Source organism: Ambystoma mexicanum, chromosome 4q (genome assembly GCF_040938575.1).
Source record: "Ambystoma mexicanum isolate Mex_15411 chromosome 4q, UKY_AmexF1_1, whole genome shotgun sequence".
NCBI classification, from domain to species: Eukaryota; Metazoa; Chordata; class Amphibia; order Caudata; family Ambystomatidae; genus Ambystoma; species Ambystoma mexicanum.
This window is the reverse complement of record NC_090928.1, coordinates 60,018,014-60,033,246: the sequence shown is the minus strand read 5'-3', so window position 1 is coordinate 60,033,246 and position 15,233 is coordinate 60,018,014. Positions and strand designations below refer to the sequence as shown.

The window sequence follows — 15,233 nt, the reverse complement described above, 5'->3', positions numbered from 1 at the left end:
AAAAACACACACAGGAAAACCCAACATGCCATCATTGTACATTGAACATTGTAGGTTGTAGGCGGGCTAAGAGCAAAGAAATGTACACTCATTTATTGACACATGCTGGTTTCATAAACTTGCAATTTTAGAACACTTTCTCCTCTCTCAACCAAGGCAAACTTTTCCTTTTGCCCAGTGAAAATACGGAAGCCCTCTCCTCTTCTAACCTTGGCAGAGAACAAGCTTTTTTAAAATGTCTGAATATTGAGATAGCTGTTACTCTTGGTTTTTGAGAGTGACAGCAAATTTTGCTTAGGCAAATGCAGTGCACAAAGGGCCTCCCTAATGCCTGATATGATCTTCTTTTCCCACATGCAACACTCACCCCAGCTAAATTCTGTCGCACACAAACATGAGGCAATGTCCTCACTTGGTACGGTATGCTTACCCAAAATATGTCCAAAAGGATCTTGCTTGCAACACCAGCCCAAGATGCCTCTCTGTGATCTGGGCTGCTTGGCTTTCTTTACCCCCCTCCTTCTTCTATCACAGTAGCAAAGATTCCAGCCCTGGTCTGTCTCCTCTCTCTGCCACCATCCTTCTTCTATCGCACCAGCAAAGCCCCAGCCTTTCTCTCATTGCAACTTTTTAAACTCTCCCCATTCCCTTCTTTTCAAGGTGCATCCCCATAAAGAAGGCATACAATAGCACTGCCTCTCACAGTGATGCCATCCCATTAATCAGCCACCCCCTCTGGATAGTCAAACCTACTGTAAGCTTCCAGAGTGCTACCATATGTCTCTTTCCTTCCCCATTTACACAGAATCCAGCTCAGCGAGAGGATGGCTTAGCTGTAACAACTTTCCTTTCGGCTTCCTGCACTGGAAGTTTTAAACAATGGACCTAGTTTACTGCACATTCCTCAGCTCATGTCTCCATTGTGAAAGCAGCTTTATTTCTTCCCATTTTCCAAGCAACAACGCTGAGCCTGTGCTTGCAGCCTCATGAAGTAGCCCAGTTTGCACCAATGATTGGCACCAGTGAGCTTTGGACTGAACTGCCTCTAATATTGTTAATGTGTTAAACATTAGTAGGTTTCAGGTGTTAATAGCAAGCAATTGCGATTCCTACATTTCATTGCAACTCAGTCCATGCTATACCATGGTATGGTGCATTGTGATATGGTGTCTGCTATTATGCAATGCTGAATCGAACCCCCTATTTGTCTTGGACTCCATCGGAATGGGTATACAGAAGCACCGGCACGTTGTCAGGCCTGCCAGTTGTTCAGTGCCCCGACCAGACTCAGAGTGACCCGGTCTGGAAATAATAGTGCCAGTGTTGTTACCGGCACCTTTATTTCCAGACCGGTTCTCGTATTTTATTGACTAAGGTAAATGGCAATCTAAATTGTCTCTGTCTGGTTTTAATCATGAGACCTGCTGTTTGCAAAAGTATATCAGCAAAAGGTATATTGAACCACCAGTCTTTATTGCTCGGATGGTACATTTTGATCTTTGAAACACATATGTCGGCAGCAGGAACTCCATGATCTGTGGCATCTAACTTAGACATGTGATCTACATTTTATGCCCTTGTCCCATCACCCTCCACATCAACATCTACCATTTACATCACTTATACCTTACACAGGCTATTTTTGGCTAAACGTACACACCAGCGTCCACACCACCTTCACCGACCACATCTACAGCATGCACTTATCCATCCAAGTCCACATTCTGGTGTTACCAAAGGTCTCAGAGTAAGAGGCCCTAGAGAGAACAAGCCAGACAATCAAGGGAACATAATGTGTGTGCCCATATTCCCATAAAGTAAAACTATTAGTTAACTAAACATCTGTACTTCATTGATATTCTTGCTCTAAAATGTAGCAGTTACAGGAGCTGACTTCCACAAACAAAGAGTAACTGATAACATTCAAGATGGCCAACCTGGTTTGTTATGTATTTTTCAGCAAAAAGAATTATTTTGACTATATTTTGGTCTACACTTGTAGCTCTTATATTTTTTTTAATGGTGGGGTGTTCCTCTCAAACCCCTGCCCTCCTCCCCACACCTCACTGTGTCCTACCACGTAAACCCTCTAAACATATATACATACAAGAGTCAAACCAAGCATGTTTGAAGTAAAAGTGATCACTGAAACCATGGATTACCACCTGGTTTATATCACCTGACCTTATCCTGTCATGTGACAGTGGCCAGAAAGCAGTGCATAATTGCACAAATGACACAGGGAATGCTCCCAGAGCCAGGAGACTTTAAAAAAGGGATGACACGCCCAACTAATCAGGGCTTAATATGAGGGACATAAGAAAGGCAATTTTGTTGGAAGGCTGTGAGTCATCACGCAGAGCTGGATGAGGAATGTGAAGGCATCATGAAGTAAGACACTGACAACAGATTCCCCTTTCTAAGAAAAGCAACATTTTCTTTATATGTCAGGCCTAACTTGCCCTATGCTAAAGTGTGTTTCCCCCACATAAAGAAAACTAAGGATAGTAAGTGTCAATAATTTCAAATGAAAAGTCTGCCTGTGTGCAAAACCTATGCTTGCCCTCACAACTAAATCTATGCAATGTGTGGGGATGTCAGCAACAAAGGCTTTCTCTGAGTTTTCCCTTCCCCAAGTTCAAAATAGTTCTACAGACATCTTGGGGGTTCCCTTCCTGTAGAGGTCAACACAGTTCAACAATTCCTGAAAGTAAAGGCATCTGGGTTCCTTTCCCCAAGAGCTCAACACCGTTCAGCACCTTCTTCATTCCCAGTAGGGCACTCAGTGTAGGCGCAGTTGTCAGACCACACAGTCTACCCATCACAAAACACACAACCGATAGCTGCACTTTCCTTGGTACTTGTCAAGTAGGGGTTCCCCAGTTTTGGCGCCATTGTTGGACCACACGGTTCACCCATTACAGGTCACACAACCAATAACCATGTGCACTTTGCTGTACTTCTGTATTCTTTAGGCTTGGGCCAACCCAGGTATTTTCCTCTCTCAACCTGTAGCCCTGTGGGCTCTTAGATCTTCAATCCACACTCAGTGCACCTTCTTCTTGGCAGTCTTTTGGCTTTGCCACAACTGGTATTTCATACAGTTCACTCTGTGAGTGTTGTAATCCTTCTCACCTCCTTGCTTTCACTTCTCTCAGAAATGCTCATAATGGTTCATCACTTACTTTACTTTGCTTTCCGTATTGTGAAAAACCTGACGCCGTCCTCACATACACTCCCCTTGGGTCCTCTTCTGAGGTGGCCAGGGAAAGGCCATCGCTTTTGGAACCTGACCCTGGGGGTGGAGAAGCAAGGGAGGATCACCTGGGTGGAGGGTCTTTGAGGGTTGGGAATGAGATACCCTCAGGCGAGACACAGTATTCTACATTTCCCTTTTGGGAAGAACCCTCCATCCCAGAGTCAGTTATGTGATATTGCTATCCCTATCCCACTAACCAGGAAAGTATCCAGATATACTATCACTTGAGAAGCTGCAGAAAGAGGGGCAAGAAGAGGAGAAGTGTAAAGGAAGAGACATGGGGTCCCCCTTTCGCTATTAAAAACCAACCAAATCCTCCTCAGCCTCTGTGGGCTATTGTAAAATATCTCCTTTCCTTGTCCCACCATTTTCCGATGACAGTACTGGGATGAGGAAGAAGCGACTAGGAGTGGTGAACACTTAAACTAGTTCACCACTCTAGTACTGAGACGAGGAAGAGGCGACTCAGAGTAATGAACACTAAAAACACATTTCACCTCTCTAGGACTGGGACGAGGAAGATGCCTGCAGAGTACATTGAGTGTCAGGCATGTCCCTTTAAATATAGTCAGGCAAGCCCAACTGAGAATCCACACCTGCAACCTGTCAAGTGGGTGCAGGTGTATACATGCATGGGGAACCAGAGAACAGCATAGAGAGCAACAAGGAGGACTGTGTGGTAGAGTCCAGCAGGGGACCCTTCTCGAAAGGAGGCAGCCGTGTTGTAACCAGAGAAGGAGTTAGGATGCTGGCCGACATCCTGGAGGACCTGTGGAGCTCAAGGCTAGAGAGGCTGTTAGGCTGTCACAGGTGTGGGACCCTCTGTGTGCCAGAGCGAGCAGGTGGGGCTGCGAGCAAGCAGGACAGAGGAGAGGACGTTGTCCGCGTCCCTGCAGAGTCAGCAGAGTTGATGGCATGTGCAAGACTGCATCCAGCATGATAGGGGGGCTCGCAGAAGCCGGCCTGCCAATTGGAGAAACAGAGGGGAGCAGCAGGAGCCGATGGGGATGAACACTGAGGACCGTTGAGTGTCATGGGAAAGTCACTCATAGCTGGGGTGCTCCTATCGGGCTGCGGATGAGTAACTAAGTATCGAACTAAATGAAAACTCGAAACATGTCCGAAATTAAGCATGTTGAATAGTAAATTGAAAACTCAAAACATAGCTGAAATTAAGCATGTTGAATAGTAAATTGAATACAACTTTGTGGGCAAAGCAAATAGCAGATGACGGTCAAAGGGAAAGTGCCCATGTCAAAATAACATGCGGAAAAGAGCACAAGTGTGAAAGAGTGCCATTGAAAGGTGGGGCATGAATAAGACCACCAGAAAGTGAACTTTATGAACCGATGCAGAGCGGCAAGGCCAAAGACTGGTAAAATGGGTGAGACACGTTGTGGCAAAGCCAAGAGGCTAACTAGGAAAAGCCAAAAGAGTGTATACAAAGGGCCAAGAGGCCGACAAAGAGGAGCTAAGTAAATGTGCCTCTGAACACAGAAGAACATGTGTGGGCTGAAGAGCCTAGGGATCCTCGTTGTGTGACCTGTAATGGGTGGACCATGTGCTCTGATAACTGCACCTAGACCAGTGAGCCCTAAATTGTGAAAACCAAAGACATTGTGAAACAAGCCAAGAAGAAGCACTGTGAGCAAACTTGTGACGCAATCCAGATGGAGGGTTAGGTGACTTAGAGTTGTGTTGAGCCTTTTGAAAAGACTAAAACAACTACAAGTGGCTGAATTAAAGTCTTAGGTGAGGGAACCCCGAGACTTGCGGAACAACTGCAAATGTTGTCTTGAGAAAGGAGCCACAAGACCCTTTTTGTTTAACTGTGTTGCATTGAACTTGGGGAAGAGAACCTAGAGAATTGTGTGGGGCTTTATTTCCTTGAACTTGGGAAAGGTAATTTGGAGACTGTTATTGAACTTTCTTGAACTTGAAGAAGGGGAGCTGAAAAGGAAGCTAAGAGCTGGAAGAAGCTCAAACTTTGGGCCTCATCACGAGTTGGGCGGTAACGCCGGCGCCAATAGCGCTGGCGCTATCTGCCCTACGGCCAAACCCACCGGCGCTATTAGCGCCGGATCATGGGTTTGGCGGATTTGGAATTCCCCACTGAGCCCATTCGGAAATGCACCATTCCTCATTGGGCTCAATGGGGAAATTTCGCGCTCATACCGCCGGCAGATTTCACGCCGGCGGTATGAGCACGAATTTTTGGCGCATTTGCCCCCAGTTCAGAGCTGGGGAGAAATCCGCGGAAGCCCTGATTTGGTGGACCCATAAATCCGGCGGTAACAGCTCTACCGCCGGATTTAAGGGTTACAGCCAAACTCATGATGATGCCCTTTGTGTTGAACCCTATTTTTTTGATTATTGACATCTCTACACATTGTTTAGCTTTAGTTTTGAGGGAAAGGATAGGTGTTAGACACAGACAGACTTTTAAGTTGAACTCTTTGACTCAGGCTTTCTTTAGTTTCGTTCAGGTAGGGAAATCCCACCTTAGCATAGGTCAAGTTAGGCCTTCTACCATCCTGACATTTGAGTTAATGCATTATTTCTGTTTAAACTTTGAATCTGTTGTCTGTGTCTTGCTTCAAGATGCCTTCACAGTATTCAAAACACACGAAATATACCCTTTAGTTAGTTTGGTATTCAATAATGCTCTATGCATCCTTCAAAAGTACAGAAAACCTGAGTGGGGCATTGATGTTTTAGAAATCACCTTAGAGAGGCTCTAAGACATCCGAAAGACACGTAGAACCTGAAAGGGGATTGAGGTTTTAGAAAGTGTCTAGTGCTGAGATGTGGCAAAAGGAATCTGAAGCACCTAGAACCTGAGTGTGGCACTGAGGAGTTTCAGAAGAGCCAAGCGCCTGAGAGAGGTCATGAGAAACCTGAAAGTATGTGAAACTGAGAAAGACTAAGAATTGTGAACGATTTGGAAAGACCCTGAGAAACAAACCTCAGGCTGCCAGCCTGGAAAAAGGAGTAAAGGGGTGAAAGGTCAGACTCTGATATTAAATCATGTTGAAAGAACAAAGGGAAACCATATGCAAAAAACATGGTCTTATAAAATAATAAAGAATGTCTCTTGGAGATATTGTAACGATGACCTTGTGTTATTAACACTACTTTGCCACAAGAGTCGTGCTAATATTCACCTTCATGTTTTGGGAAAGATTATAAAATCCTCTCCCTCTTGAGAGAACAAGAGTTGCCTACATAGCATTCCAACTGTACAGGTGCAAATGAGAGTCAATACACTCTATGGGCCAAATTCACAGAAGCATTTTATGATGCAAAACCCCATTGGAAAACGTTCTGTGAATTAGGCCCTAAATGTAGTCCGAATGTACCCCAGCTTACCCATGCTTTTTTTCTTTACTGTACTACCATTTCTAGACCCGCCCTCCCAACTCACGCCTCCTATACATTTAAGTTACCTGTTTGCATGATGTGTATTACAAATCACAAATAAATAACTAACCTCACACACCAGACACTAGTATCCTCCACTGATATAATAATAATAATAAACCACATCTGCCTCACCTAAGATTACTGCACTAATTTGATGCTCTGCATTCACCGGCTCTCTTCTCATCACTCAGCCAGACCGAAAACACAAAGCCTATGGTTTTCTTTTCTTCCAGGAATGAATGTCTAACATTATTTCCAGAACCATCTTAATATTTGTCAACAGGGTTGATGAACTAACTCACAACAACACTGACAAATAGAGCATGGTTTCAGTTACTTTGTTTATTTGTTTTGGTTAAGTGTAGCATGCTCCATGTAGCAGCCTCATAAAGCTGAGGTAAGGTATGCATAGAGGGTCATCGACCTTGGAGGATAAGACTGTCCATTAGTTCTAGGATGATTGTAGTATTTAAGTCAAGGGCACCCTCTCAGTGTACTTCCAAAACAATGTTTAAAGCCATGTTGAAAACAATCTACACATGCTAATGTCCTTAATCAGGAGTTGGGCAAAAGCAATTGACAGGGCTGGTGCAGCTGTGGTCAGAGAGAGGCTCACACATCTGCCCACAGATATATTAAAGACAGAGTGGCTATCTGAGAAGGCCTATAGAAACAGACCGCTCCCATGGGCTACACACGTTACCAGCCATAGAGACTTTGACAGCAGCTAGCGTTCCACATGCCATGGCAACAATGTCCGCCCAACACCAATACAACTCATGTACACGGCACAGATAGGGTAGGTACATGGGCAGAGCACACAGGTCCCGTACAAACTGCCAATGCTTCACGGCTTGCACGGCGCACATACTTGAAGAATGTCAAAAGACATGAAGCGCAACTATCAAGATTAGTGCAGCTAATCATATATCAGCTCCACACACCACGGATAAGCAGACACCTGTAGGCCTATAGTCATCTCAGCAACTGCTGTGACTGAATAAAGAACCTTCACATGATCTTAGACTGTGCCATGTGCAACACAGGACAGTACATCGGCACACTCCTCTCAATTGCATCACTGATCAGAAATCACATAAATGCTCCTACTTCACTTTGGCAACCACCGGGACAGGTTTGTGGGGAGGAGAACCTATTGGTGGCCTCAACCTCCTACCTGACAATACCAATCAGGAATCGCACACATGCTCATCTACCAATGAGAGTAAAAGTGAATATCACTGCTAGTTAGGTGACTGCGGCAAGGATACAACAATACCTCATACACCTAATTATTAACACAGGGTGGTGCACAGGCAACATAATCACTTTACCCACCTACCACTCTCATCTACCAATGACATTCACATCCCAATTGAATGGTTCAGCAAGCAGTTGAGAAGGACTTCAGCACAGAGATGTGTGCTTTATGCACTCCCACAGCATACCTAGATAACTACATTGACCATGCCACCATATCCGGAGCAACAGTGCTATCCTCAACAATTCTGCCATTCACTGGAGAATGGTACTGCTTGACTTAGACGGTGAGGGTAGGGTTGGGGCATAGGGAGGGGCTCTGTGGTGCCTCCCTAGAATCAAGATGGCTGCACCTGGTGAAGGGCCTTGGGTGGCTGGAAAAACACAGGCAGTGTAGTGTGAGTTCTCATCCACAAATCCTGCCACCTGATTAGCTGAGCACTTTTGTTCTGGTGTTTATGTTTTAGCTAAAAAGAAAGGTATATATTCTCAGGGTAAAACATCAGAGTCTTTTGTTTTTCTTGTAAGTGATTTCTGTGTAGATGAGCAGGGCCTGAAAGGTTATGAACAGAGCACTGGAGGGCATGGATTACTAACAATGAAGAAATGCATTAAGAATAAGGTAGTTCTAGGAATTTACTGGCCCTATGGGCTTTGGCTAAAACAAGTACACTGATCTACAACAATTCTGTAGTGTTTTGCTTTTTGAGACTAAACAGATTGTCACAGTTGTTTACTATTCTGCTTGCTTGCTTTAACCAAGGTTCTACTCACCCCTATCACCCTAGCCCCTCACCACTGTATGCCTCTTACACACACTCTAACATGCACACCCCACACATACAGTAATCCAGGCTGGCCCCTCTCAGCTACTACCTCAACCACCTTCTCAGCTAAAACCCTACAATCATTGATCACAGACAATGACACCTCTTGCTCCCCCTCACACTTTTCTAACCCTAATGATGTGCACATCTCCTACAATCACACACACACCCATTGCTCCCAATAATATAATGGATGGGACAGAATTCTCTGAAGCTAAATCCAACTAAAACAGTAATATAATGTGTTTGTACACACGCAGAAGGATGACAGTCAAACATTTGGCCATGTCAGCTTGGAAGTTCCACCATTCTACTGGCTAATTTACAGAAATCTAGGATGTTTGGTAACCATAAGATCCCATTGGCACCTGTCACAAGGGGTGACAGGGATCAATAAACAGACTAAGAGACAGAGTGCTAGTTAAAGCAAGTTTCTTTATTTAGCAATAAAGGGAAGTTCGGCAAAGCAAACATCAGGGAAAAATAAATCTAGCTAAGGTGTATCAATTGAGACTTATTTGGACAATGCAAAATCTGGTTCAAAGGGGTTAGCATACCATATATTCACCATCTCCCGAAAGGTAATGCCTTCTGATCACGTGTCAGGCTTAAGGGTTTCCTCTCACCCTTTTTCTCGTGTCTTCTTTGATGTCCTCACCCCTAGGTTCTCAATTTTCATCTTGGGCGCTTACTACATCCTTCTCCTCTCTAGGACTCTTCTTGTTTGCTCTCAGTCCTGGGTCTAAAGGCGTTTCTGTACCCTTCTTCTCTGATCCTCTCTCGATTTTGTCTTCCACGTTCTTAGTCTCCATTGCTCTCGCTCATGTACCTTTCCTCATTGTGTTCTAAATAATCTATCCTCCTGTGCTATTCTTTGAGTCTCCTTCTATTAATAACCACGTGCCTGTGCAGGTAGTCATCTTTTTCCCCAATTGAGTTTTCACAGACGTCCCTTGGAAGAGGGTCCCCGTTTCTTCCCTATCTAGGGGTCCTGACACATAATCTCTTCCCCAAATCACTCTCCTGTGTCTTCAAACAATCTCCTCATTCCATGCCTCAACCTCCCATTGATGTTTCCAAACCACTCTCTGAGGTTTTTCCCCAGTCTCCTGCTTCCCTGCACCCACCTCCTCCCGATGATGTCCTATGTTCTAATGCACTCCTCCTTCCACTTCCAGATACCTTCACCCACTTTCTCCTTCCTGATGATCCTCTCCTTCCATTTCTTTCTACCTATTCAAAACTTTCCCTTCTTTCTCTCACCCCCTACAAAGTCTCTCTTCTAGGGTTTGGATCCTGCTTTAGTGTGTTTAGTACTGATCTTTTCAATCTCTTCCAAAATGCTTCTGCTCCTTCCAACCTATGTCAAAATGTCTCCATTTGTTCCAATCTTCTTAAAATTCTTCTCTCTTCAACCTCCTCCATAGTTTATCGTCTCTCTTCCACCTCTTTCTCCTACTCCAAACACTCACAGCAGTTGACTGCGAGCCTGTACTTATATGAACACTTAGCTCCTCCCCTGAGGCTGACCTCCCGAGACGGCAAGCACCTACGGATAAACAAAATAAACTTTAAAACAATTATTAGCATCCCGGTAAACTGGGATGCTAATATCAACATACCTCTCCAGGAGGGGGGTTTATTAGGCCTGTAACTTGGCCCAAGGCATTACCTAACCCAGTAAAGGCTCTGACCGTTTGGGTTTATTGCGAATAATTCTCAGGTTGGGAAATTCTGCACATCACCCGAAAGGTGAGAGATAGAATGTGCACGTCTCCAGTTAACACTCTCTCAGGACTAACCTTTGCTCTGTTGTGGAATGCACTGTATTTTTTTCAAGCTCAGGATAAAATAGATCCTCAGTGATTCTACTGTGTTTCAGAATTGATCAGACCATATCACAACCAGAGGTTATGCCTCAATACAGATATATCAAATAAAGCTCCAGTTTCCGAGAGATTTTGCGGTTATCATCTAAATGTAAGTTAAGGCCCATACACATTTGTGGGAAGAGGTACACTAGAGCAACAAAAAAAACAATATCAACTGCAAAACCTGTATGTACACATTGAGATATTATATTATGACAATTATTTAAGCAATAAGCTCAATGGTGGGGTTTTACTGGTTGGTAATGGCCTGGGGACAAGTTACAGCCCAAATGAACAGAGGCCCTGAACATAGCCCTCAGTGCCACTATCAGTAAAGATCCTTACTGATGGGGTTATAACTATTAATACAAGGATGCTAACTGTGAGGCAGTAGAACAGAGTGGGCAAGTGCAGAGGAATGGGACTCCGTGAACAGACTATGAAATACAGGGGTGGCACTGTTTGAGCACATGGAGACTCCTGTTTTATCCATTTGCCTATGGTGGGGTGCGGCCGGGGGCATGCGCTTCCCCTTGAGTACAGATAGGGGCCAGACCTGAGAGTTGAGTGCAATTTTACAGTTGTGATTTGGCCTTTCCATAATAAACGGCACTTTCATCCCTGCTGTGTTGTAGGTTCTGTGCTTTTTTCTTGAAGAGAAAAATAGGTGAGCAGAAAGCTGTAGTTCAGAAAAGCTCATGTTTTTCGGTGCTTCGGCACACTAAATATTTTGAAAGCATCTGGAATCCAGACACTTAGGCCATGTTACTGAAACACCCTAAATTTGTGTAAACCTCCAGTGTTCACACTCGGATGCGACAAGCTAGAGTTCTAAAAATGCCTAGAAACCATGTTGGTTTGCTAGTCATAGAAATGTTAATTGTTTTGTTGGGTCTTCTTACAAATTATAATACATCAACAATAGAGGTACTTAAAGCAAAACAGAACTGTGTTGGTCTCTGGGCTGCATTCGACTCTTTGAGGAGGGACCTCATGTGGGAGACATTGAGGGTTTGGCTCCTGCTTTAGTTTGTTTAGTTCTGCTTCTTCACCAAGATTTAAAGGGGAGGGTGATGTTTGGCCCTGAATCCTAGGCTACTAATGATTTTAGCATATGCATGAGTGTGTTCTGGCTCCCGCGCTTTTTAATTCATACATTAGTGATGCAGATCTTTGTATGAGAGCAATGAGGCCAGACACCCCTTAATGGGGCGTAGTCAAGTCTCGTATTGATTTTTTTGCATAAAATGCAGTTCTTATCTCTCAAATTTGAAAAGGGCCTCATTAATCAGTTTAAAACAGAACCTTTGGCTCTCCAAATTTTTTGGACCACAATGCCCATCAACACTGGTCAGCAAAATCAATGGTGCAGGATCATGAGAGCTGTAGTCCAAAACATCCTGAGTCAAAGATTGCAGACCACTGGTTTAAAGCCTTGGAAAACTATTGTGGATACAAGTCATAATGGGCCTCATTACAAGTCCAGCGGTAGCCGTGCCGGAAAAATCAGCAGGCTGCCGCCGGACCCGTACTACCATTCCGCCTCTGTGATTGCCGGAATCACTGGAGCATTACAACCCAGGTGACCCAGTAATTCTGGAGGTGGAATTCTATAAATCCCCATTCCCATGGAGTCTTCCATGGGGATGGAGACCATGGAAACACTGGTTCTGTCTATGACAGAACCAGTGTTTCTGTGTCTGCCAGCAGGCAGGTGCTGTTACTCCCGCCAGGTCAGCCATTCTGCACAGTGAATAGAGTTACAGTGGCCCAAAGTTCCTACTTTGGGACTGGTCCATGATTTGCTGCAGGGGCAGAAGCAGGGGGGGCCCTCTGCGCCTCCTAGGCCCAGACAGGCTCAGACAGGGGCCTTAGTCGTGGGCCTAGATTGGGTTCCGGTGTTCGCCTGCTGGCTGCAGTGATTGGTGGTAGAAATGAGCAGATAGCCAATCACTGCAGGGCTGGGGAAACAAGACAGACACTCTGGTGCCGGCAAACAGCAGCAGCCATGAAGGAAAGTAAAGCCCAACAGGGTTTTGTTATGTGAAGTGCTCCAATGTGCACTCAAACAGTAGAGGCAGCAAAGGGTTCCACACAGGTAGTCTTGATGTTAAATTACATGAAACATGAAACAACCAGAGATCTCTTGCCGGCAGTGATGTGAATGCGAGCGCTTCAGCCCGCAATGCAAGGCAGGGCTTACCTTGCTGGGTGATCGTTATTGCACTGCCTCTGCCACGTGGGGACAAAGGAAGCATCAGCTGTTGCCCACAGGATGGTGGCTGCCCACAGGCTGGCGGCAGAAGAAAGAATTCAATAAGCTTCTCAGACATCCAGATTGCATAAATTCTCTTTTAGAAACACAAAAGGTCAGAGGCAGTTGTCTCGTGCCTCATGTAACTGAAATCTCTAAGGGGGTTGGAATCTTATAACGATGAGACGGAAGATTGAGAAATGGGACTGTTAAACATTAGATTCTGGATCAGCACCTTTACATTGGGCCACAGAAATACCGAAGTGGGGATCCTTGGGCCTGCATGAGTGTTTATATGGGTGTGATGACTATGCCTTGGATGTTCTCATACCCTTTCCTTTTCTATGTAAAACATACAGTGTGCTGAGGGTAAGATGGCCCAAACCTCTCCTGCTTCAAACCAGTTTCAGGCATGTACTGGAAGCGCCTGAGTGGGTAGGAACACTGCTTTCCCCTGCAGTATATTCTGTTGTGCTGTTCCTATGGAAAGCTTGGAGTATGTGGCATAGCTTTATGCCTATAGTGACGTAGGTCTGTGTGTCTTGCATTTGATGTAAAGTCATTTGAGATTAATATATTCCTGCCTGGGTTTCCCTTTGGATTGTATAAGCTGTTGGGGCTACGTTTGAATGTGGGGTGATATGCATATTCTACTGGGTGTTCATTTCATTATTGTTATACTTTTTTAATATGTTTTATTGTTCTTGGGTTTATGATGTTTTTATGTATGATGTTATTTTGTAACGCTGGACAAATTAATGAATTTGAATTTACAACAGGACAGCACCCAATATGGTATCAGAAATCATTTCTTGTAGGGAATCTTTCATTCTAATATGATGCATGGAGGGGGTATAAAGCTCTTGAGATTTTTCTTTTTTGGAGTAAAAATATCATCAGATTATGTGGCCATTACCAAAAATGTATATCAACCAAGCAATGTCAGACGTAACATAGGGACAGAAAGATGTTGTTATGAGAAAAAAGCCTATAGCGGACAGAGCCAAATGGCAAGGGGGTATAAACCCCCTTGCTTTCTAATTGGAGTTGACATTACATCAGAAGGAAGGTCGTATTTTTCACAATGTGGTGAGGGGTTATATATATTGCTAAAAAATAAATACTAAGAAAATATTTTGAGTTTTTGTCCTGTGTGGAACTGAAGATTGATGTTCATTCAGTAGAAATCACACACGTGGACACATGTGCACACCAAAAACAAGGTCTCTGCCATTATTGTTCCTCTCTTTGTATTGTAATTGTGAGAAATACAAGTGTAAACTATTTACTCTGCTGTAAAATATGCTAATCACAGTTTTATTCTTACAGGCAAATGTTGAGGGAGCAAACTGTGATCGCTGCAAACATGGATTCTTCAATATGCAGCAAGACAATCCCAGAGGATGTGAGAAGTGTTTCTGCTCTGGGGTATCAGACAACTGCATAGACTCCCGCCTGACCTACAGCACTGTAAGCAAACGACTGATACACTCTGTGCCACTAGGCTTTGTCTATGCTATTATTTTACAATAGTAGTAAGCAAAGTTAATTATTTAGATCAAAGTTTCAAATGTGCCCCCGGCACAAATGTTAAATATTCTATGGCAGATTTAACCTACCAAATTTCCTTTTAATGCTAAAGGATGACCTCTGAATCGTACACTATTTTGTAATTGTTCCCCTGCTCTGTCTGTAATAAGAAATATGGTTTGGATTTTAAGAACATTAAAGGCAGGTTTATTATTATTATTATTATTATTATTATTATTATTATTATTAGTGGTTTTAGTAATAATATAAATGTTCACATAAGGTAGGAAAAGTCTCTTTTTATTTGAATGGACTTAAGGCTGAGTCAACATTATCAAAATTGTAACAAGTGACCCTCAGGCACCCCAGGCACATCTGTAGCAAGCACAGAATAGGTGAAACAGAACCATCTACAAATGGACTCTGAACACATTTTACATACAATACAAGACAGTAAATGAAGGCAGGATATATTGGATTTCATTTTAGACAAGTGTTCATCATCCACATCACTCCACCTTTCTCCTTCATTATTGGTGTAATTATGAATATTACAATGTCGTTCTTTTTCAGATTATGAACATGAATGAATGGTATCTTACTGACCTCAAAGGGGTTATGAGTGTTGTACCACGGAAGGATACATATGATGGACCACAGCAAATTAGTATCAGAAATCCAGATGCACGTGTGGTACTGCAACCCGTTTATTACTGGAGAGCCCCTGCTCCTTATTTGGGCAACAAAGTAAGTGAAAAAAGAATGTGCACGGACAGATCTGATGTAGTTTGTTGTTTACACACAGAAGG

At 43.8% G+C, this 15,233-nt stretch overlaps 1 protein-coding gene across 7 annotated transcripts in view; it reads left to right on the top strand.

The window, feature by feature from the left end:
- The window catches only part of LAMA2 (laminin subunit alpha 2), a 3,027,572-nt gene that overhangs the window by 1,041,503 nt on the left and 1,970,836 nt on the right, over window positions 1–15,233 (top strand). For all 7 annotated transcript variants that reach the window (XM_069607473.1, XM_069607470.1, XM_069607476.1 and 4 more), the window contains exons 11-12: window positions 14,224–14,364; window positions 14,998–15,171. In XM_069607473.1, coding sequence (XP_069463574.1) covers window positions 14,224–14,364; window positions 14,998–15,171 — 315 coding nt within the window. The remainder of the gene's footprint in view (window positions 1–14,223; window positions 14,365–14,997; window positions 15,172–15,233) is intronic.